Consider the following 19,351-nt stretch of genomic DNA (forward strand, 5'->3'; position numbering starts at 1 on the left):
CGTTTCTGCTCGTCTTCTTTTCATCAGACGTCATCGGGATGCCCGTCGTACGTACTCCACGCTTACCCTCCAGTTACAGTGAGTCCTTTGACTCGAGATATTAATGAAACGATTAACTGAATGTTCACCAACTTTTGCCGGTTCCAGCTTCTAACGTGTCAATTTGCTGCTTTTCTTACTCGTTTCTTAATTATTTGGGTGGTCAGACTAAATGAGCTTTTCAGCATTTTCTGAAGTTTTATTAGCTCAAATGATCATTTTATTGATTGAGCATTTTATTGATTGTCACCGGATTACTAACACGTTCGCATGCAGACAGTCACTCAGAGTCGTGCTGTCACTTCCTGTGATGGCAGCTTCTGTGTACTTACTGGACAGTATCTCCTCAAAGGTCGGGGATGGCTTCAGCGGATTTTCAGTCATGAAATGAATCCTTCGTCAGGCTCTAAAGTCACCGATTGTGTCAGTCGTGAGTCTTTTTCCAGCCTCGCACAGTCAAAAGGATTAAAACTTCTTTTGTACACAGACAATGTTTTTCAGATGAAGAAAGTGTGCAGCCACAAATTGTTTAAAGCCCTTTTTTTAGTTGTAGTTGAGTGTCAGCTGAAATGCTGTCATCTGTGATTAAATAACGTCTTCGTAGATTTATGCGTACTGCAGCGCGAAGGTGAGATTTTATCGATCAGGAGTTAATTGTTCAGATTTCCAACTTTGTCACCAAAGTCATCCTGTGAGACTGGATAAAAACAACAGCATCCTGCCCGAATGGCCGATGGAGCAGACTCACTATTTGGTGGTTATTTCAAATTGATGCAGTTGAAGTGTATGGCACAATACATTTGAATCAACCACGACATTTAAGAACACTCGCATGCATAAAGTCGGTCAAATAAGTTTAAGAATGAGTGAATTTCTTGTACACATTAAGACAGTTGTTTGTTGTGAGTGTGTGTGCTTACAAAAGGGGTTTTAGTGTTTTTATTGTTTTATCCAGAATGGCAGAAAACAAAACAAAAATCCCTGAAATTGATAAGAATGTAAAATGTAAATCTGACTACTTGCTCAGCAGGAGATCAGTCTTGTTCTTCCGACTGACCGAGACTCGTCAGGGAAGCTGCAGAGAAACCGACTGTCAGCAAATGAAGGCAAAGTCCATTCATGGATGGTAATTTACTCCAGGCCAACAAACATACAGAATCAGAATCCGAGTTGTCTTTACTGCCATGTAAATGAAGAGGTTTCACATTACAAGGAATTTGTCTTAGTGATCAGTGCATACATAAAACATACAAACGAAAACATATAAAAATAGAATAAGATAAAATTCAATAAAGTAAAACAAAATAATATAAAGTAATAAATATGGTTCTGGAGGTATTCCTGGATTTAAATTTGAATCTTACTAATGTCACTTTATTGCAAAATAGTAAACCGGGGCCCCAAACACCCAGCTGGACCTTTTGTCAGTCAGTAATTCAGCAAATATACTTAATATATTATCAAAAAACTCAGACAGGATTCTAGATAAACTGAGGCTGAGAGTCCAATACTACTAATAATCTTTATTTATATAGCACTTTACAGGTGTTTTACACAAGGTATAATTACAAGACTTAAATGACAGACAATTATAAATAATATAAAATAAAACGCCTAGTAATATTACAAGATAAAAACGGTAAGCATAATAATAATACATAAGACGTGTAACTGTGTGCTACCATTAATGAAAAGGTTTTCTTAAGAGCTTATGAGACATTTTTTACATTTTGAGTGATGCCTCAAATCCTCAGGCAAAGCGTCTAAGTGTCTCTATTTTTCAAAAGCAAAATTTTGTAATCAGCCTATAAAATAAATGTACCAGCGTCGTCGTTTGCTCTGTCGGTGACCAGCAGGCGTCGCTGCAGCCGCTGGCTTTCGTTTTCCTCGCGACTTTTACTTCCGCCTACGTCGGCCGCCCCCCCTCCCCCCTCACAACACGGAATATGGCGGCCAGCTCAGATCGGGATCCCCCTCCTTTCCCTTCAGCGGAGGAGCCAGGCGCTGGAGTGTCTGACATGGCAGACGGAGACAGCGACGAGGGAGAGGACATCTTTGTCAGTAACGTACGTTTACAGCTCATTCGCACGAATTACGACCTCTTTTTGGTGATTATTTGTGCATGGCGCGAACGAGCCAGTGAGTGTGACTCTTTATCTCATCTGATCTGCATTCATGGCATCCAGAATAACTGGGAGCCACTGACGGAGAGACGAGAGATGCTGTCGGAATTTCGTGAAGAAGCGACGAAAGTGATTCATAAAGTTAGCCGAAGTTAGTTTGCGGCGCGCTAATTTAGCAGCTTTGACTCGTTTCTAGTTCAACTTACTGCTCTTTAGCTTCCTCGGCCTGCTCTTGGGCTTAACTGTGTTGGTATTTTCAGTTAGGAATGCAGTTAATTGAAGGTGCTCGTGTTTCGGGGTCCGGTTGTACGGCTCCCGTTGGTTATTTTTATTTATTTTTTGGTCATGCATTTAAGTTTGGCTTGGCTAATGTGAGCTCATCCGACTCACATTACTGCTTATCTTATCTGTGCCTGTCAACGGTCACGAGCAAACTCTCGCGCCGTCGGTTTGTGTGTCCCCCGTGTGTTCCTGTGGCACGTTACGGAGCGGGTTTCCTTCCTGTCTGTAGAGCAACCCCGTGGCTGTCAGTCGAGGAGTCTCTCAGCCGGACCGCGTCAGCGAGGAGCCTCCAGATCTGTTCAGCGAGGAGGCCCGCAGCACACCTGCCAAACCCAACGGAGTCCACTCAGACGACGACGACCTGTTTGCAGGTTTGTTTTATCCCACAGAGCCTCAACGTTGCATCCCTGCTTACGTGTTCAAAAACAAAAAGAGAATTTAAAGTCTCGTGGGACGGCTTGAAGTAAAGCCTCAGCCACACTGGAGGGTTTTAATGTGGATCTTAAAGGGGCACTCCGCCGATTTGTACACATCAAGTTCAGCTCAGTCATGAGATGTGCTCAGTGGTGGACTTTAAATAAGTATGATTACTCAAGTGCTGTGCTTCAGTACTGTGTTGAAGTTTTTGTACTTTACTTGAGTATTTCCATTTTTGGAAATGTGGTGTTTTTGTAGGTTTTGGACGTTGACTCCATTCTGTCCCTGTACTGCTGAAGTGCTCAGACAACATAACACACAGATAAACTGAGATGTTTGACTTGCCGTGTTTAAATGAAGGTTAAGGATCTCAAAAGGATTGTTGTGGTATTGCTGTCTAATCTTTACTAACAGCTGAATTCTGCCCATTTTTTTAACCCCAAGATTCAGTTGGGACTGAAATGAGCAGCCGAAAAAAACCCCAAAAAGATTACCAAAATAAAATACTGTAGTATAAACCTGTATAGTATAGTATAAACCTAAAAGTATAAACCTGTCGGCAAAATTATGATGTAAATCAAACTGTCTGATGAAAAAAAAATTACAAGGCAAGTTGGTTTTATTATGGAGACACACAGACACTAATCACAAGTGAAAATAAGAAATATTTTACTTTATTTTTAAACATGGACATAGTTGTGACAGATCTGAGGACAGAATACTTTAAGGAAACAATCTGACCAAGAATTCAGTGTCGATTTCTAGAATTTCACTCCTTTTAAATTCTCTTTGCTTAGGACGTAATGCAGGTCTGTACTGAAAAAATCCTCAAGTTTGACACCCAGCTGTGATTCTTACCAAGCCTGAGATCTTGTGGTCATCTGGTCAACAGGATCAAGAGATGCACACATCAATCGCAGCTCTTTTCTTCCCACAGAGGCCCACGTGGAGCTGAGCACAGACAAGCCGGGCAGCTCTGATCGGAAGGAGCTCTCCGGCCCCTCCGGTCCCCCCGGTCCCCCCGGTCCACGTCCTGCCTCCTCTTTCACTCAGAGCCCTGCGGCCATGCAGCCCGCCTCCTTGGAGCAGGTACAGGCCGCGCCTGAGCTGAACTTCTTAGTCTTTCAGTTAATAGCAACAGCGTGTTGATTGTCAGTAATCCGTCTGTTGCAGTCAGACGTTCAGACGTGTGTTGGTCTTGTTCATTACAGCTGGAGGAGGAAGAGGCCAAGGATAGTTTTGATGTGGATGTTGCTGTCACCAACCCGGAGAAAGTTGGTCCGTCTCTTTGTTTTTTCCCTCCCTCATGCTTTCTGTTTCTTAAAATTATGATAAGCTATCGCGTTTGAAGGGACCATATTACCACGGTTATCAGTATTATCGCGGTATTGTTAAAATGTGCTGAATGCATTTGGTTGGGTGACTAAACAAACGTGTTATCACTTGCACACAGTCTGCAGACACACGATGCGTACAGCAGCAGAATAACTTGAAGTGTTTTTACAAAAGTTGCTAATGCTAAACTCTTCAGTTTACATTACTGACGGGCTATTGGCGAGTTAGACAGACAACTCATTCCCAAGTCGCCACATCACGCCATGAGCTAAACGTTCATTTGTCTTGCGTTTGCCGTAAAGTCGTGGTGGGTAGCAGTAAGTGTTTCATCCCTTATTAAGGTGTTATTATTTGAAATGTAGATGGCTATAACATTGAATAGATGAACATGTGTAGTTAAATATACCTATAAGTGTATTGATACATTAATTAAAATAAATTCTAATCTTTAACTTATCTCCAATGTTTTTGTCCTCCTAGGAGATGGAATGAATGCATATGTGGCCTACAAAGTATCCACCAGGGTCTGTAGTAAAGCTTGTGTCCATACAAATATTTGAAGTAACTTTACTTGGTGACTAAATCTTCACTGTTTCTCAGTATTCTCAGTGTTTTCATGTTTTAAGCCGATTAGTGGACTTGTCCCTGGCTCTGCTTCCAGACGTCCTTGCCCATGTTCAGGAGTAAAGCCTTCACTGTGCGCAGGCGTTACAGCGACTTCCTGGGTCTTTACGAGAAGCTGTCGGTCAAGCAGTCGCTGCAGGGCTGCATCATTCCACCTGCGCCTGAGAAAAGTGTCGTAGGTCTGTGCACAGGTTCTTTCTTTCTTTCTTTCTGTCGTCTAAGGCTGTGTTTTCAAGTCTCTCTCTCTGTGTTTGTCTCCTTTTTATGGCTGTAATTTGGATCAACAGGAATGACCAAAGTGAAGGTGGGAATGGACGACCCGTCATCAGTGGAGTTTGTGGAGAGGAGGAGAGCAGCTCTGGAGAGGCAAGGACCCAACGAGTGTTTGTACACTGACATGAGTGCTGAGATGATCAGTAACGTTCGCACTGGGCCTGCAGATCCAACCACACACAGAAACCACGAGAACTAAACATCTGACTTGGATCCACGATCCTTTTAATATGCTTAAATATATTCATGCCGGCCTCTCAGAGCCTTTTATCTGTATTTCACACTGCTGCCTGTGTGTGTTTTATGTGTTAGTTTTACTCTTTACTCACCTCATCTCGCTGCTCCTGCAGGTATCTTCAGAGAGTCGTGTCTCACCCGTCGTTACTGCAAGATCCTGACGTCCGTGAGTTCTTGGAGAGAGAAGATGTGGGTTCTTATAGATCTGAAATGATTTTCTAGTAGCAATAAGCTTTATAATGACTTCATCATTTCTGCTTTATCTGTTTGCTACATTCTTCTTTTGTTGGATTTATGTTTATTTCATTTGTTTATTTGTTAGACTTTTACTGGAGTCGGCATCTATTTCACTTGAAGTTGTGCCGTGTAAGATTGTTTATGTGTGACATTTTGGTTTAGCGATGTGCACTGAGAAGAAACGCTTAGTTGGTATTTGATCAGCAAATGAATTTTGATTTTTGAAAATGACATATTGCCAAAGTAACGCAAGTGTGTGTGTTTTCAGCTACCCAGAGCAGTGAACACGCAGGCGCTGAGTGGAGCGGGCTTCCTCAAGATGATCAATAAGGCATCAGATGCTGTCAACAAGATGACCATCAAGATGAATGAGTCAGACACTGTAAGTGGACTCCAGACGACCAAAGTGTTTTTCGATGTTTGATTATGAGTGTTAATCTGTCTTCTCTCTTAGTTAAACTGTTTGTGTTTTACAGTTAGTTGGGCAGCCTGATAGCTTCATTATTTTTTTGTTTACTGAATGATGTGATTTGAATGACGATGAAGACATGTTGAGTGACCCGAGACGTTTTATAATTTGAACTGTATTTCTACAAAAAAAAATACACTAATTCGTTGAGTTGTCATGTGTTTTTGCTGCGTGCCTCAGTGGTTTGAGGACAGGTTGCAGGAGGTGGAGAACGAGGAGCAGCAGCTGAGGAAGCTTCACGCTGTGGTCGACTCCCTGGTCAATCACAGGAAGGGTGAGCTTCATTTTGCCTTCTCGTCTTTGGCTGCTCAGATTGTCACAACAGTTTAGCTGTGCAGTCTTTTTGGGTGAGGCAAGTAGACTGAATAGTTTTGTTTTGTTTGTTTCTTCCTTCCAAACCAGAGCTGTGTGGGAACACAGCAGTATTTGCCAAAAGTATGGCCATGTTGGGAAACTCGGAGGACAACACAGCCCTGTCCCGGGCCCTGTCCCAGCTGGCAGAGGTGGAGGACAAGATGGAGCAGCTGCACCAGGAGCAGGCAGCCAGTGACTTCTTCATCTTTGAAGAGCTGCTGGCTGACTACATCCGCCTGCTGGGTGCTGTGCGGGTAAGCCCCCCGCTGCCGAATGGTGGAGATGCAGTAGGAAGAAGTAAAGATTCTTCAGAAGCAGGAAGGCCTGGGAAAGTAAAGCTTGAGTAGTTCCTGGCACCAGGACTAAAATAATAATTAAAAAAAAAAAACATCACTTGAGTATTTTAAGCTGTCGTTTTCTTGTAAAACTAAATCCCTGAAAATTCTTTTCATGCATCCAGTGACAAAATGTGGTAAAGATGGGTCAGTGCAACAGTGAAGCTCTGTGCAAGTCTTTTCACCAGCCCAGTATGTGCATCTCTCTCGCTCTCTTAACCCTGCATTTTGACAGGGCAGCGTAAAGACGCTCTTTAATGAACCTTTAACGTGCTGTTAGCTGCTGCTGCTCTCAGGTGTTGTGCCACTGTGGTCACCTAATGTAAAGCGGATGTCCACAGGGGTGCTTTGACCAGCGCATGCGGGCGTGGCAGCGATGGCAGGAGGCTCAGAGCACACTCCAGAAGAAGAGGGAGGCCGAGGCCAAGCTGCTGTGGGCCAACAAGCCGGACAAACTGCAGCAGGCCAAAGACGAGATCGCTGAGGTAAGAGACGCAGTGACCACACGGCTGCTGGACCGGGCCACCAAGGTCTTTACATGAACACAGCCCACCAAAGCAGCTGTTGTAGTGTTTTATGTAGTGTCATCAGTGTATGATTTCTCAAATCGCATCAGAAGCTGTATTCTTAGATAAGGACGTCCTTTAACAGGTGGCTGCAGTCTTCCTTCAGAGGCAGCTGATGTGTAAAAAAAAATCTGTGAAATATCAAAGTATGAATACTTTGTTAACTGCTTTTGTTTTCCTCCTCGTGTTTCTCCTCAGTGGGAGGCGAAGGTCACTCAGTACGAGAGAGATTTCGACAGGGTTGGAATGACTGTACGCAAGGAGGTTCTCAGGTTTGAGGTATGCTGAGGCAAAAGTGTTCGTGTTTCAGTTGCAGATTCAGTTTTCTGCAGTGATCAGCAGAGAAAGAGCTGTTTAATGTCAAAGTGAATACTCGGATATTTGACCTTCTGGACGTGTATCTCTTTTCCGTTAGTATTTTTAGTGTAAACACTTTCTGCATTAGAGTCATTGTAAAGCACCAGACATTTTAAAGGACATTTAAACGAGTAGTGAAGGAGTCTTTGCACAACAGCCAACTTTAAGTTCAGGCTGGAGCCTCAACATTGTGGACAGTAAGGGCTTTTAATAAGGTGCATCAGAGTAAAGTATTTCACTCTGACTCTGAAGACATGCTTCATGTCGACAGTAACGCACAACGACACTGCGCTCTGAATGCAGCACGTCTCAAACCGGAGGCTACAGATTGTCGGCGCGTCTGTCCCGCTGCCTTCAGATGGCTGCAGAGATTTGGGAACAGATGTGCTTCTGAGATGTCTCCTGTCACTGCAGAGTCTAGAGTCTGGACTTTGGGTCTAGACTGCAAACCCGTTTTCCACCAAATTACCAGCAACTTGCTTTGTGCTGCCTCATTTGAGTTCAATTCAATTTCAATTCAGTTTATTTATATAGCGCCAATTCACAACAAAAGTTATCTCATGACACTTTCCAATTAGAGCAGGTCTAGACCAAACTCTTTAATTAAATTGTAAAATAGAGAGAGCCCAACATTCCCCCTTGAGCAAGCACTTGGCGACAGTGGCGAGGAAAAACTGCCTTTTAGAAGGCAGAAACCTCGGAGCAGACCCCGGCTCAAGATGGGCGGCCATCTGCCTTGACCGGTTGGGTTGAGAGAGAGAGAGAGAGAGAGAGAGAGAGAGAGAGAGAGAGAGAGAGCAGGAGAGCGACAGAGAGAGCAAGGGAGAGAGGCAGAGGGGGTGGGGCGTGAGAGAAGGAGCACACAAGCAGAGATGCATAGCAGCAGTAATAATACCAGAAGTATCGAAATGTAGATAATGATAATGACAATGAAGTATACAGAAGGTATTATGGTGATTTTGATAACAATGGTAGTGACAATAATGGTAGTAGCTGTACTGAGTCTTAACAGATTTAAATCAGATTATGACTAAACAGTAGTAATTGCAGTAGGTTTTGAGCAGGACGACAGCAGGACCGCAGCAGGAGGTCCAGTCATGATCGCTAGGAATCTGCGGGACAAGAAAGCACAGGGACTCCAGGGAAGAAGTTGAGTTAGTAATATGCATTAATGGGACATGAATGTGTGCAGAAGGAGAGGGAGAGGAAGAAAGAGCTCAGTGCGTCATGGGAGGGCCCCCGGCAGTCTAAGCCTATAGCAGCATAACTAGGGGCCGGCCTAGGCCAGCCCTAACTATAAGCTTTATCAAAGAGGAAAGTTTTTAGTCTACTCTTAAATATAGAGAGGGTGTCCGCCTCCCGGACCGAAACCGGAAGATGGTTCCATAGCAGAGGAGCTTGATAACTAAAGGCTCTGGTTCCCAGTCTACTTTTGAGGACTCTAGGAACCACAAGTAGCCCTGCATTTTGGGAACGCAAAGTTCTGGTGGGATAATAGGGTACTATTAACTCTTTAAGATAGGATGGTGCCTGACCGTTCAGGGCTTTATAAGTGAGGAGGAGAATTTTAAAATCTATCCTGAATTTTACAGGTAGCCAATGTAGAGAAGCCAGAACAGGAGAAATATGGTCTCTCATGCTGGTTCTTGTCAGTAGTCGTGCTGCAGCGTTCTGGATTAGCTGGAGAGTTTTTATGGATTTACTGGGGCAGCCTGATAGAAGGGAGTTACAGTAATCCAGTCTAGATGTAATGAATGCATGGACTAATTTTTCTGCATCTTTCTGACTCAGGATGTGCCTAATCTTTGCGATATTTCGGAGGTGAAAGAATGCAGTCTTTGAAATATTTGCAATGTGCGAGTTAAAGGACATGTCCTGGTCAAAGATAACTCCTAGATTTCTTACAGTGGAGCTTGAGGCCACGGCTAAGCCATCTATCAATGCAATATCACTGCATAAGTTATTTCTAAGGTGTTCGGGGCCCAGAACAATAACTTCGGTTTTGTCTGAATTGAGAAGTAGGAAGTTGCTGGTCATCCAGGTTTTTATGTCTTTAAGACATGCCTGAAGCTTGACTAGCTGATTTGTTTCATCTGGTTTCATTGATAAGTACAATTGCGTGTCATCCGCATAACAATGAAAATGTATGGAGTGTTTCCTAATAATATCACCAATGGGGAGCATATACAGGCTGAATAATATTGGCCCAAGGACAGAACCTTGGGGAACTCCATGACTAACTTTTGAGAGTGTGGACGATGTATCATGAACATGAACAAATTGAAATCGCTCTGATAAATAAGACTGAAACCAGCTTAGTGCAGTTCCTTTGATGCCAATTAGGTGTTCCAATCTGTGCAGTAATATAGAGTGGTCAATGGTGTCAAATGCAGCACTAAGGTCTAACAGTACAAGGACAGAGATAAATCCCTTGTCTGATGCCAGGAGGAGGTCATTTGTGACTTTGACCAATGCTGTTTCTGTGCTATGATGAGCTCTAAAGCCAGATTGAAAAGTTTCAAATAAGTTATTATTTTGAAGAAAGTCATATAACTGATTGGCGACTGTTCTTTCAAGGATCTTGGAAAGAAATGGAAGGTTAGATATTGGTCTATAGTTGCTTAAAACCTCTGGATCAAGTGTGTGTTTTTTAAGGAGAGGTTTGACTACAGCTATTTTAAAGGACTGGGGTACATGGCCTGTTATCAGGGACAGATTGATCATGTCTAATAGACAGGTGATAAGTAAGGGTAAAGCTTCTTTGAGAAGTTTGGTAGGGATGGGGTCTAAGAGGCATGTTGTTGGCTTGGATGAATATATGAGTGAGTATAGCTGATGGGGATCGATAGGTGAAAAGCAGTCAAGATGAATATCTGTTTCTACTGTTGGTTCTAAGACACTAATGTTTGATGTTACATCAGGATCAGCTGAGGTCAGTAGGTGCTGAATTTTGTCTCTAATGTTTAAGATCTTGTCGTTAAAAAAGGTTATGAAGTCATCGCTGCTAAGGGTCACAGGGATACAAGTTCACTTACTTGTGCCTCTCCTGTGTGTCGTCTGCTCTGCACTGAGCACCAAAACACCCACAGATGGACAAAGCAAATTTAAAGCCCAGGAAAACCACATGACTATATTGATATTTTACGTTCCCCTGTCACACTCATCCAATTTTCATTTTCTCTTAAACGTGTTTTATGATGACCCCGACGAAGGCCACGAGCCAAAGCGGGCGGGTCTCGCGGTAAAGTTGTTTTTCTGTGAGCACCTTGGAAGTGGGCGATGTTGTGCCAGAAATCTCCACGGCTGGTTTTTCCATTGTCAAAGAACATGAGACATCACAACACTTTTGTCTTTTCAGAAAGGAAAAGCCAAGGACTTCAAGAGCCAGATAATCAAATATTTGGAGGCAATGCTGCAGTCTCAACAACGGGTAATCGGACATCTCAAATATTACATTCAACATGCATGCGTTACTCATTATTCTATCAAAATACTGAAACATCCCGAGTTTGCACTGTGACAACACATTCTAACTTGTTTTTCATTCTTCCCTGCCTGATTGTTTTCCAGCTTATAAAGTTTTGGGAGGCTTTCCTGCCTGAGGCGAAGGCGATAGCTTAATGAAGTGGGAGACTTTTTAAAGACCCCGACTGCCTTTTTTGAACACTTTACCTCTTGACCCAGAAACTGAGAGGACAATATTGAAACACACAAGAAACTTCCATCCATTTTTTTTTTTTTTTTGCTTTTGTCTTTTCAATAATAAGAATAATAATTAATCTCTTTTCTTGGACATTTCTTTGATATAATAAGCTGCCACATTTATGCATTTCTTTGGCATAATACCTTGTTTATGTTCTTGACTTAAAGATGGTATGAAGCAGGAATCCTACAGAGATTAACTGTAGTGTTTGTACAAACCCACTGTCTGTCAGTGGGGTATATGTTTCTTCCTGAAACCAGTAAGTGTTGACACTGAGGTCCAGGCCTCGACTAACTTTTCTATAGTTTACATTAGCAGGTAGACGTATGTAAGTCATTCCATTCTCTAACAACTTCTGCTGATGGATGCATGTCAGATGATGTTTTGATGCACTAAAATGCATCATGTTGGGGTGGCGGGGGGGGGACAAGCTGTTATTTAATGAAATACCACTATTGATGGCCGAGGTCATTTACCAGGAGTATTAGCACATTGTTACAATGTGTCTCACAGTTAACGTTAGATCATAGAAATCGTATTAAAAGTCGGATTTTTACGAGGTTGTACGTGCTTGTCGGAGTTGTTACAAACAGATAAGTGAGGTGTGTCCGTCCAGGCAATGCAGTCGCTTCTTTGTTGGTATTTTTTCCAACAATGTATTTGATAGAGTCGTTTTTATTATATTAATCCATTTCTTCCACAACAGTTTTAAGTATTTAGATTTCTTGCGTCGAAGACTGAGGCCCAAAAAAACTCATTTGAAAGTGCTGCAGAGATTGTTTACTTCCTGTGTAAATGACTGTTGACATGTATGTACACGTGTACAGTACTTGAACTGAATCATACAGCTTCTGTCTGATAATTAGGTACTATGCTTTTTTTTGTTTTGTTTTAATACATTTTAACAATGACAGAAAGGCACAGACATTCAAGTTATCCGGTCCTCATTTTATTATTCAGCATTTGTAAGTGTAGTTTCACTGTCATGTCATATTTACGTAAGAATGTGCTTTATTTTTGTAACCACTTTGCATTAGCACACATTTCCTGGAGATGCTATACAGGTAGATGTACAAAATAAATATGATTGGTTAAGTTTTGGGTTCTGTCTCAGTGTTTTGTTATTTCAGTTTATTTCGTGGATGAATTATGGACCGACGGGCCCCTGAGCCTGAAGGCCCTCGTGTGTTTGCAGCCATTTTGTGTCTTCTCCAGAAACATCGTGAACATCCCTGAAGTTCAAATCTGAAACCCGTGTTTTCAACATTTTCTGAAAAATAATAATTTGGTCTTTTACAACTGGATGACTACATCTGCTGATGAGGTTATGGTGTTACCAAACAGACTTCAAGGTTCATCTGCTGTTTCTCAGGTGAAAAATGAACTTTAAAGCTTAATTGCTGCAAATGATGGCAGGATATTCAAGATACCAGCAATCAGAAGAAACAAAGACAAGACGTGTAAATAATTTAGGGCCGCAACTAACGATTGTTTTTATTACCAATTCAACAAGTGTTTTCTCAATCCTTTGGTCTTTAAGATGCCAGAAAATAGTGAGAAAAACTTTCCACCGTTTCCTAAAGCTCATCGTCCTACAGACTGTTCCACCTTTTTGCTTATTATTCATTTATCAAAGTATCTGCAAAAGAATCTTTTAATGGTCAGTACTGTCCGTTTGTGTTTGTATTGTAACACTGCAGCATTTACAGTCTGGCCTTGTTTAAACTTTACCTACTGGCGAGTGACTAGACGTTAAGATTGCCATCAAAATGTCTAAATTAACACTCCTGCTTCCTCGTCCCTTGCTTAATGTCCTCAGTATGACGGGTCTGCACCGCTTGTGTCAAAACGATTCGGATCAGATCCACTAAATGTTATTCTGACCTTATTAAGACCCTTTAAGAATAAAAGTTTTTAACTGCCAAGCCTGCACTTTGCCACCAACTGTCATCCAGGTGTGTTTTAAAATTTATTTTTTAAAAGTATGTCAACATACAATTATATTAGATGTCTAACGGCCTAATTATGGTTAATGAGCCTGAATCAGCCTGACCTGGAAGTGAGCGACGTGAAGCGGGCGGTGCCGTTTTTCTACATCCGGTGCGTTCGAACCTTTCACGAGCAGCGAAGACAGACAAACAGCGAAGAATGGAGACGGCTGCTAACGATACTCCGCCGTTAGCGTGAAACATCAGTAACAACTAGTAACACCGAAAACCTTACATTAAGCTCGGGGCATTCGTGTACATTTGGCGTGACAAATACACGAGCCGTGTCCCGAGCTTCTGGATTTATCACAACGAAGGTGAGTCAGTTCTTGTTTGTTTGCGATGAGCTAGCAAGCCAACATTTGATAGGAGGCTTTTAGGTTGTTAGCTAACGTTAATATTTTCATTGCTAGCGGGGCTAATTTCCTTGTTGCGCTCGGTCCAGCTGTCACCTAGCCATCAGTAGGTGTTAGCTAAGGCGCCAGTCGCGTTGATCAAGCAATAAATCCAGCTGCTTTAATTGTTGTCCATTTACTAATCCAGTGTTATGATATATGAGGAAATAATTGCATCGCGGTAATGTTTTAAACCAGACCAGCCATGGCTAAATAATGTTGGCTAGCGTTAGCTTTGTGGCTGGCAAGTCAGATTTTATGTTGGCAAGCTGGAAAGCTAACCTGGCTAACGTTTAGTTCGCTTACTAGTCGATGTAACCGCCACTAATGTTAGACTGCCCAGGCAGGCTTTGTCCACGAAACGTTGGCGTAAAACTGCCAGCTCGCTTCCTTGTTTTGATCAAACCAGAGGCCTGCTTACAAAGGATCGATCATCTTTATGTTACCCTCAGCTGCCTCTGCCCAGCAGCCCCCCACATATAAAATATTATTAATGCCTCTCAGTGCAAGGTAAGGAAGGCAAAGACAGGATGGCTCAGAATATAAAATGTGCGGATTTTAACCAAGGCCCTTCCTCAGACCGGTCACTGTGGGTACAGTTGTGTTGAAGCATGTAGCTAACTGTTGCAAGCTTTATTTTGCCAGGTGCAGATGTTAGGAGTATTTCTTAACTAATGAGCAAATTTCCTCTGCTCATGGCCAAAACGCGTAGATACAGTACATCTCAGTGTGTGTGTGTGTGTGTAGCCTTGTTTGACTGCATAGGAGGCTTAGTACTGAATCAATAGAGTATGGCTGTATTCAGTTACTCTCCATCTAGTAAAAATAATTGATTAGCTACAACATTTTCCACCGAATAACACCGTGGCATGCTTCAAGAGAGCAGTTCAAGCCAGTCCTGAAGTTGCCATTTTGTTGAAATACGGTAGCTATACATTACCAGCTGGACATGTGCCCAAACTAGGGCTGTGTGGATCAGTGATGGATTATTGCTGGCATCTGTTTAAAAGGGGCCAAAATTCTTCTTGATTCGTCTAATCTGTTTGGAAGAGTCAAAAATGCCAGAATAAAATAGTTTCTGCGTTGCATTTATTCAAAAGGTCACGATGGACGCTTCAGTAAATGCAGCCTAAACAAACTCACTGTTTACTGGCTCCTGTTTAGGAAAACCTGCAAGTAGAAAGTTGTGTCAGTACATCTGCATTTCATTCATGCGTATACAGAATGCTTGAGATTTCTTCTGTAAAGCATAGATCAGCTAGAAGTTGTCTTTACGAAATGGGAAATTAATTTGTGGTGGGAAAAATTAGGTCAGTATCATGGATGTTTTTGCACACAACAGCCATTTGTTTGTTTGTTTTTTGTTGTTGTTCTCTGTGAATTGACAGAGAACTATGGATCATCTAAATTCCCTCCAGTTGTGGTTCATTCGAGCTGGCTTTAAGCAGAGAGGCAGCTGTTGGCTGGCACTGCCACAGTAGGAGTCTGAACTATTGGCAGACCCCCCTCTCAGGCTGATCTTTCCACTGAAGGTTAATCACTGCACTCGGAACCTTTATGTTTCTGTAAAAAGTGAAAGATGTGAACTGATTAGTCATTTTTAATAGATGCTAATCAGCTAGACGTGTCTTAGTTTCTATAGATACTTTGACATGCAAATCTGTGGTCTTTAATCAAGGGTTTTGGAGTCTTGAATGCCACCATAGTATGACATTGAAGGAAATATACAAGTGCATACTGCTGGATTTCAAAACTAGCTATTAACCAATTACACCAGCTTCCCTGAAATGTTACGTTTTTTGGGGGGGTTTTGCCAGCGTCATCAAACAAACTTTTTTGTCACTTTTCTGTCAGCCTGCCGTTCTGGTTTTGTGCCCGTGACTATACAGTAAACAGTTTTGTTTAATGTGTATGTTTTCATACTTCTCCACGCTTCAGTGGGATATTATAACAGCGTCATGGAAATAATACTGTCATAATGCCTTGTTTATTTATTTCTGCAACGCCACATTTCCTGCCTCATCATTTTCAGACAGACTAGAACTACGAAAGAAAAAAAGTCTGATCCATTTTTTCAGCTAACAGAATATTGGTGATGACACAGATGTGAGATCAGCAGAAATTACTGTCTGTAGTCTCGGCTTTCAAGAGCATCTTCAGTAATATGACACATCTCTGTTTCACGTAGAATGAGCTACAATCAGAAGTGTGAAGCAAAGTGATATGCTCATGGTAGAGAAAGGCAGCTTGACTTGAACAGAATGGCATTGTTTATGTCCGCTCGTGCACGGGGAGGTTAGCTGATCCGTTCATTTATGGCTGCGTTGTTTTTCAGCAAGCAAGATGAGTGTGAATCCAATATATAAAATGTAGTAATTGAAAACCTTAGTGTGTGTCTTTGCATTTAGTGTAAAATAGGTTAATTAGTCAATGCAGTAAACATGTTAATATTCGTTAAGTGCTGACACAAGCCGAGCCAGCGTCACATTAAACGTCATGCAAATGAGCACTATATCAAGCATCAGGCTGTGCTGTCATTAATCTATAACACATCAAACAGGCAGCCACGTTTACTGCTTATCTACTTTAGTCCAGCACAAAACTAAAGCTCCTTTGAAACTCCACTATGACATTCAAAACACACAGCGTCAACTGAACATTACATCAGCATTTCTCCAACACGCTCGTCAGCCCAATTTTTGCCTTTTTGTGTCACCTGGAGGAATATGGGAGTCAGGAGTCATTCAAGACTCCCGGTAGCCATGCAGCTCCAACAGTATGCAGTACTTTTATGCCTGCACATCGCTCACACCGGGGAGTTTTAATACGACACCTGAACCAGAGTAGAAAGGAAACGTTCTTTGAATGTATGTACACAATTTGACCACACTGGGTGAAGGCAACAGAACACATTTTAAGCAAGGCAGACAAAGCCAGCATCTACCATAATATTTATTTGCAGTGCAGTTTTCAATTACTGTTGAATTGTTGGAGCAGATCAGCGAAGAAAGAGGGCGATAAGCTGAATCTTTGATGGGATTTGGCTTTACAAAATCCTTTCATGTCTTGTCCTTCTGAGAAATTAAATTACTTTTATTGGATGCCAAAAGGTGTGTATCGTCAGAGTCTTTTATCAGGAGACGTGGAAACTCCTCAGGGATTAAAGGCCAGGGATTCCCCACGTTACATCAAAACTGAAGAAGCCAGTCATATAGATCACAGATATTATCTGTTCTACTGTAACGTCTGTGCAGTATTATAAATTGCAGTTTTATGTAATTGCCCCACAGTGTGTTATTTTGTAAATCTTTTGTGTACACACACACACAAGGTGAACAAAACTCAAGGGATACCAAAACGCTGCTACGTCCATCAACACATCTAATAGTTTCAGCTGAAATTGAACATTTATGGTTGTGATAGTTACTGTGGGGCTTTTATATTGGATTGCATTAAATTCTCTAGCTGTCAGCTGTTACTTTGTCCACCGCTTGTACGATAAATGAAACAAGATTTCATGGTGACGTGCGTGTGCCAGTGAGCGTGTGATGATAAAAGAGGAAACGATGCAGAAGTAGACGCATGATACTTACTGGTTCATTACAGTACGTAGTGTGTTTCATCTCGGTAATTAAAGGTTGCACATGTTTTGCTCCCCCTCATGAAGTGTAGTTTTGGTGCAATATATAGAACGAGTAAAGCTTTTATCCCACTTCTGTGTTTATTTTTTCCATCCTAATCCTCAGCTCAGGCTTGTCTGAACATGTTTAAAACACACTGTGGCACAATGTGGTAACGTCATCTTACTGGTAAAGCAAACGAAAAGTGCGTAAAATGAGCAAAGAAACTGTGCATTCGGTTCTAAAAACATGTTGTCCTTTCAGTTTACACCCGGTACAAAGTCAGTCAGCTTCCTGTCTCATGCACTGTGCAGGTCAGCATCAGCAAATGGCTCTCTGAATGTAATTTGAAGGCATCTTTTGAAACGTTTTGAAACGTTTATAACAACCATAACAATAGTCAGCCAGCTGCACTGAGCAGAAATAACAAATGTCCAACAATGTGCCAACCCAGTGTCTCTCATCCTTGAACAAATGTCCATACTCAAATATAGTTACACATTACAATCTCATTCAGTCTTCAGTGTAAGCTTAATGTTGTAGAGACAGCTTGAAGAAACTGAGCGCTCAAAGCTCTGTTTAGCAGTATTACAAGGTCAGGTACAACTTTGTGGTTCAGGGGTGATGTGTATACAGCCACAGCTGCAGTCGGGACTCTTAAGGTGAACAGCAGCGACCAGCAAATCAGCGATTGTCTGGTAAGGATGGGCTGAGCACAGGTTGAGCGTGTGTTTGTTATCCACTGTCTTCAATCAGGAGAAACGCCGAGCCGAGCTAATCTAAACGCCTGTGGATCAGAGTGGCCTACAAATGATCTTTTGTACAGTGGAAACAGTTAGAGCTCTCCATTGGTCTTCGCAAACCTGTTTTATAGCCATGTTGTTCTGTTCCTGGCTTTATGTAATAGCAACAGTGCACAGTTGCCCTTGAGAGCAAACTAGCTGTCTTTGATGCTGAGATCTGTGCAGGCAATACTGAGCATGAGTCATCCGGAAGCCCACACACAAATACTTTTCAGCTGCAGCCTTTTCCATGCTGAGGAATTCCAGTATTGTCATGAAAGCATTAGTAGCTGTTGTTTTTTTTTTATTCAAAACATAAAATGTTGTTTTTCAGCAGTATTTTTTTAAATATATTTTTTGGGCTAAATAACCAGTGGAAGTGGTTATGGCTTTCATTTACAGTCAACATTTTCTTCAGCTTCAGTAGACTTTATCTTGCTGAAGATGGGTAATGAAATAGGAAGTCCGTAAAGAGGCCTGTTGATAAACATCATACGTCTTAACGATTTCTGAATCATACACCAGACTTCCCTTATTTCTTAAATCACATAATTTAATATTTGAATAATTCTTGTTAGAAGGTGGTAGGTTGCACCAAAGATTATTTTGCTGAGCACAAAATCAGACCAGTGCCCGTCCAGTTAAGCTTCCATGTCCTTGCGAGGAGACGTAGCTTTATATAATTGTTTACATAATATTCCCTGCTGACATTGTCTGCCGGGCTATAGCTGTGGGTGGTGGAGAGTTTTAGATGCCTTCATGATCAAAAACTATGACTTAAGGTTTGTGTTGATGCTCAAACTGCTTGCTGTGTTTTCTGTGACTACTGTGACTTGATGATTATCTGTTCAGGCCCGCAGCTCTGTTACAGTAAGTCGGTCTCGTCCTCATTTAGCGTCGGCTGCGTGTAAACACAAATTTTAAAGCTGTAGTGACTCATGAGCTTCTAGAAATGAGTTAAATATGCCATCATACACTAAAGGTAAATTTAGAAATTGTTAAAATGTGTTTGAAAAACTGTACTGGTTACGTGGGACTTCATACATGGTCCTGATTATCCATTTCAACACAAGAAACGTTTTGTAAGAGTTAAGATCAGCAAATGGAGCCTTTTCTCTGTTCTTAAAATGAAATGTCGAGCACAGAGGGTGTGCAGTGTGACTGCACCACTGTGCCTCCCTGTCTGAACAGCACATGTGCCCCCCAACTGAACTC

At 41.9% G+C, this 19,351-nt stretch overlaps 2 protein-coding genes across 3 annotated transcripts in view; both read left to right on the forward strand.

Moving 5' to 3' along the window:
• Nucleotides 1-1,947: 1,947 nt before the first annotated feature.
• On the forward strand, nt 1,948-12,446 carry LOC124061727 (sorting nexin-1-like). 2 transcript variants are annotated; one of them, XM_046393936.1, is made up of 15 exons: nt 1,948-2,105; nt 2,674-2,815; nt 3,799-3,950; nt 4,073-4,139; nt 4,677-4,720; nt 4,858-4,999; nt 5,108-5,186; nt 5,444-5,519; nt 5,836-5,949; nt 6,217-6,310; nt 6,439-6,644; nt 7,067-7,210; nt 7,490-7,570; nt 11,007-11,078; nt 11,219-12,446. In XM_046393936.1, the coding sequence occupies exons 1-15, from the start codon at nt 1,986-1,988 to the stop codon at nt 11,267-11,269; spliced, it is 1,584 nt and encodes a 527-aa protein (XP_046249892.1). In that variant the 5' UTR covers nt 1,948-1,985; the 3' UTR covers nt 11,270-12,446. The 2 variants fall into 2 exon arrangements, with proteins under 2 accessions (XP_046249892.1, XP_046249902.1); XM_046393946.1 differs by lacking the exon at nt 2,674-2,815 and having other exon boundaries at nt 1,978-2,105.
• A 990-nt stretch (nt 12,447-13,436) lies between these two features.
• Nucleotides 13,437-19,351, forward strand: part of csnk1g1 (casein kinase 1, gamma 1) — a 32,217-nt gene continuing 26,302 nt past the window's right edge. The window contains 1 exon segment of the mRNA XM_046393982.1: nt 13,437-13,656. The gene's annotated coding sequence lies outside the window, so the exon portion shown is untranslated.

Source organism: Scatophagus argus, chromosome 1 (assembly GCF_020382885.2).
Source record: "Scatophagus argus isolate fScaArg1 chromosome 1, fScaArg1.pri, whole genome shotgun sequence".
In the NCBI taxonomy this organism is placed as follows: Eukaryota; Metazoa; Chordata; class Actinopteri; family Scatophagidae; genus Scatophagus; species Scatophagus argus.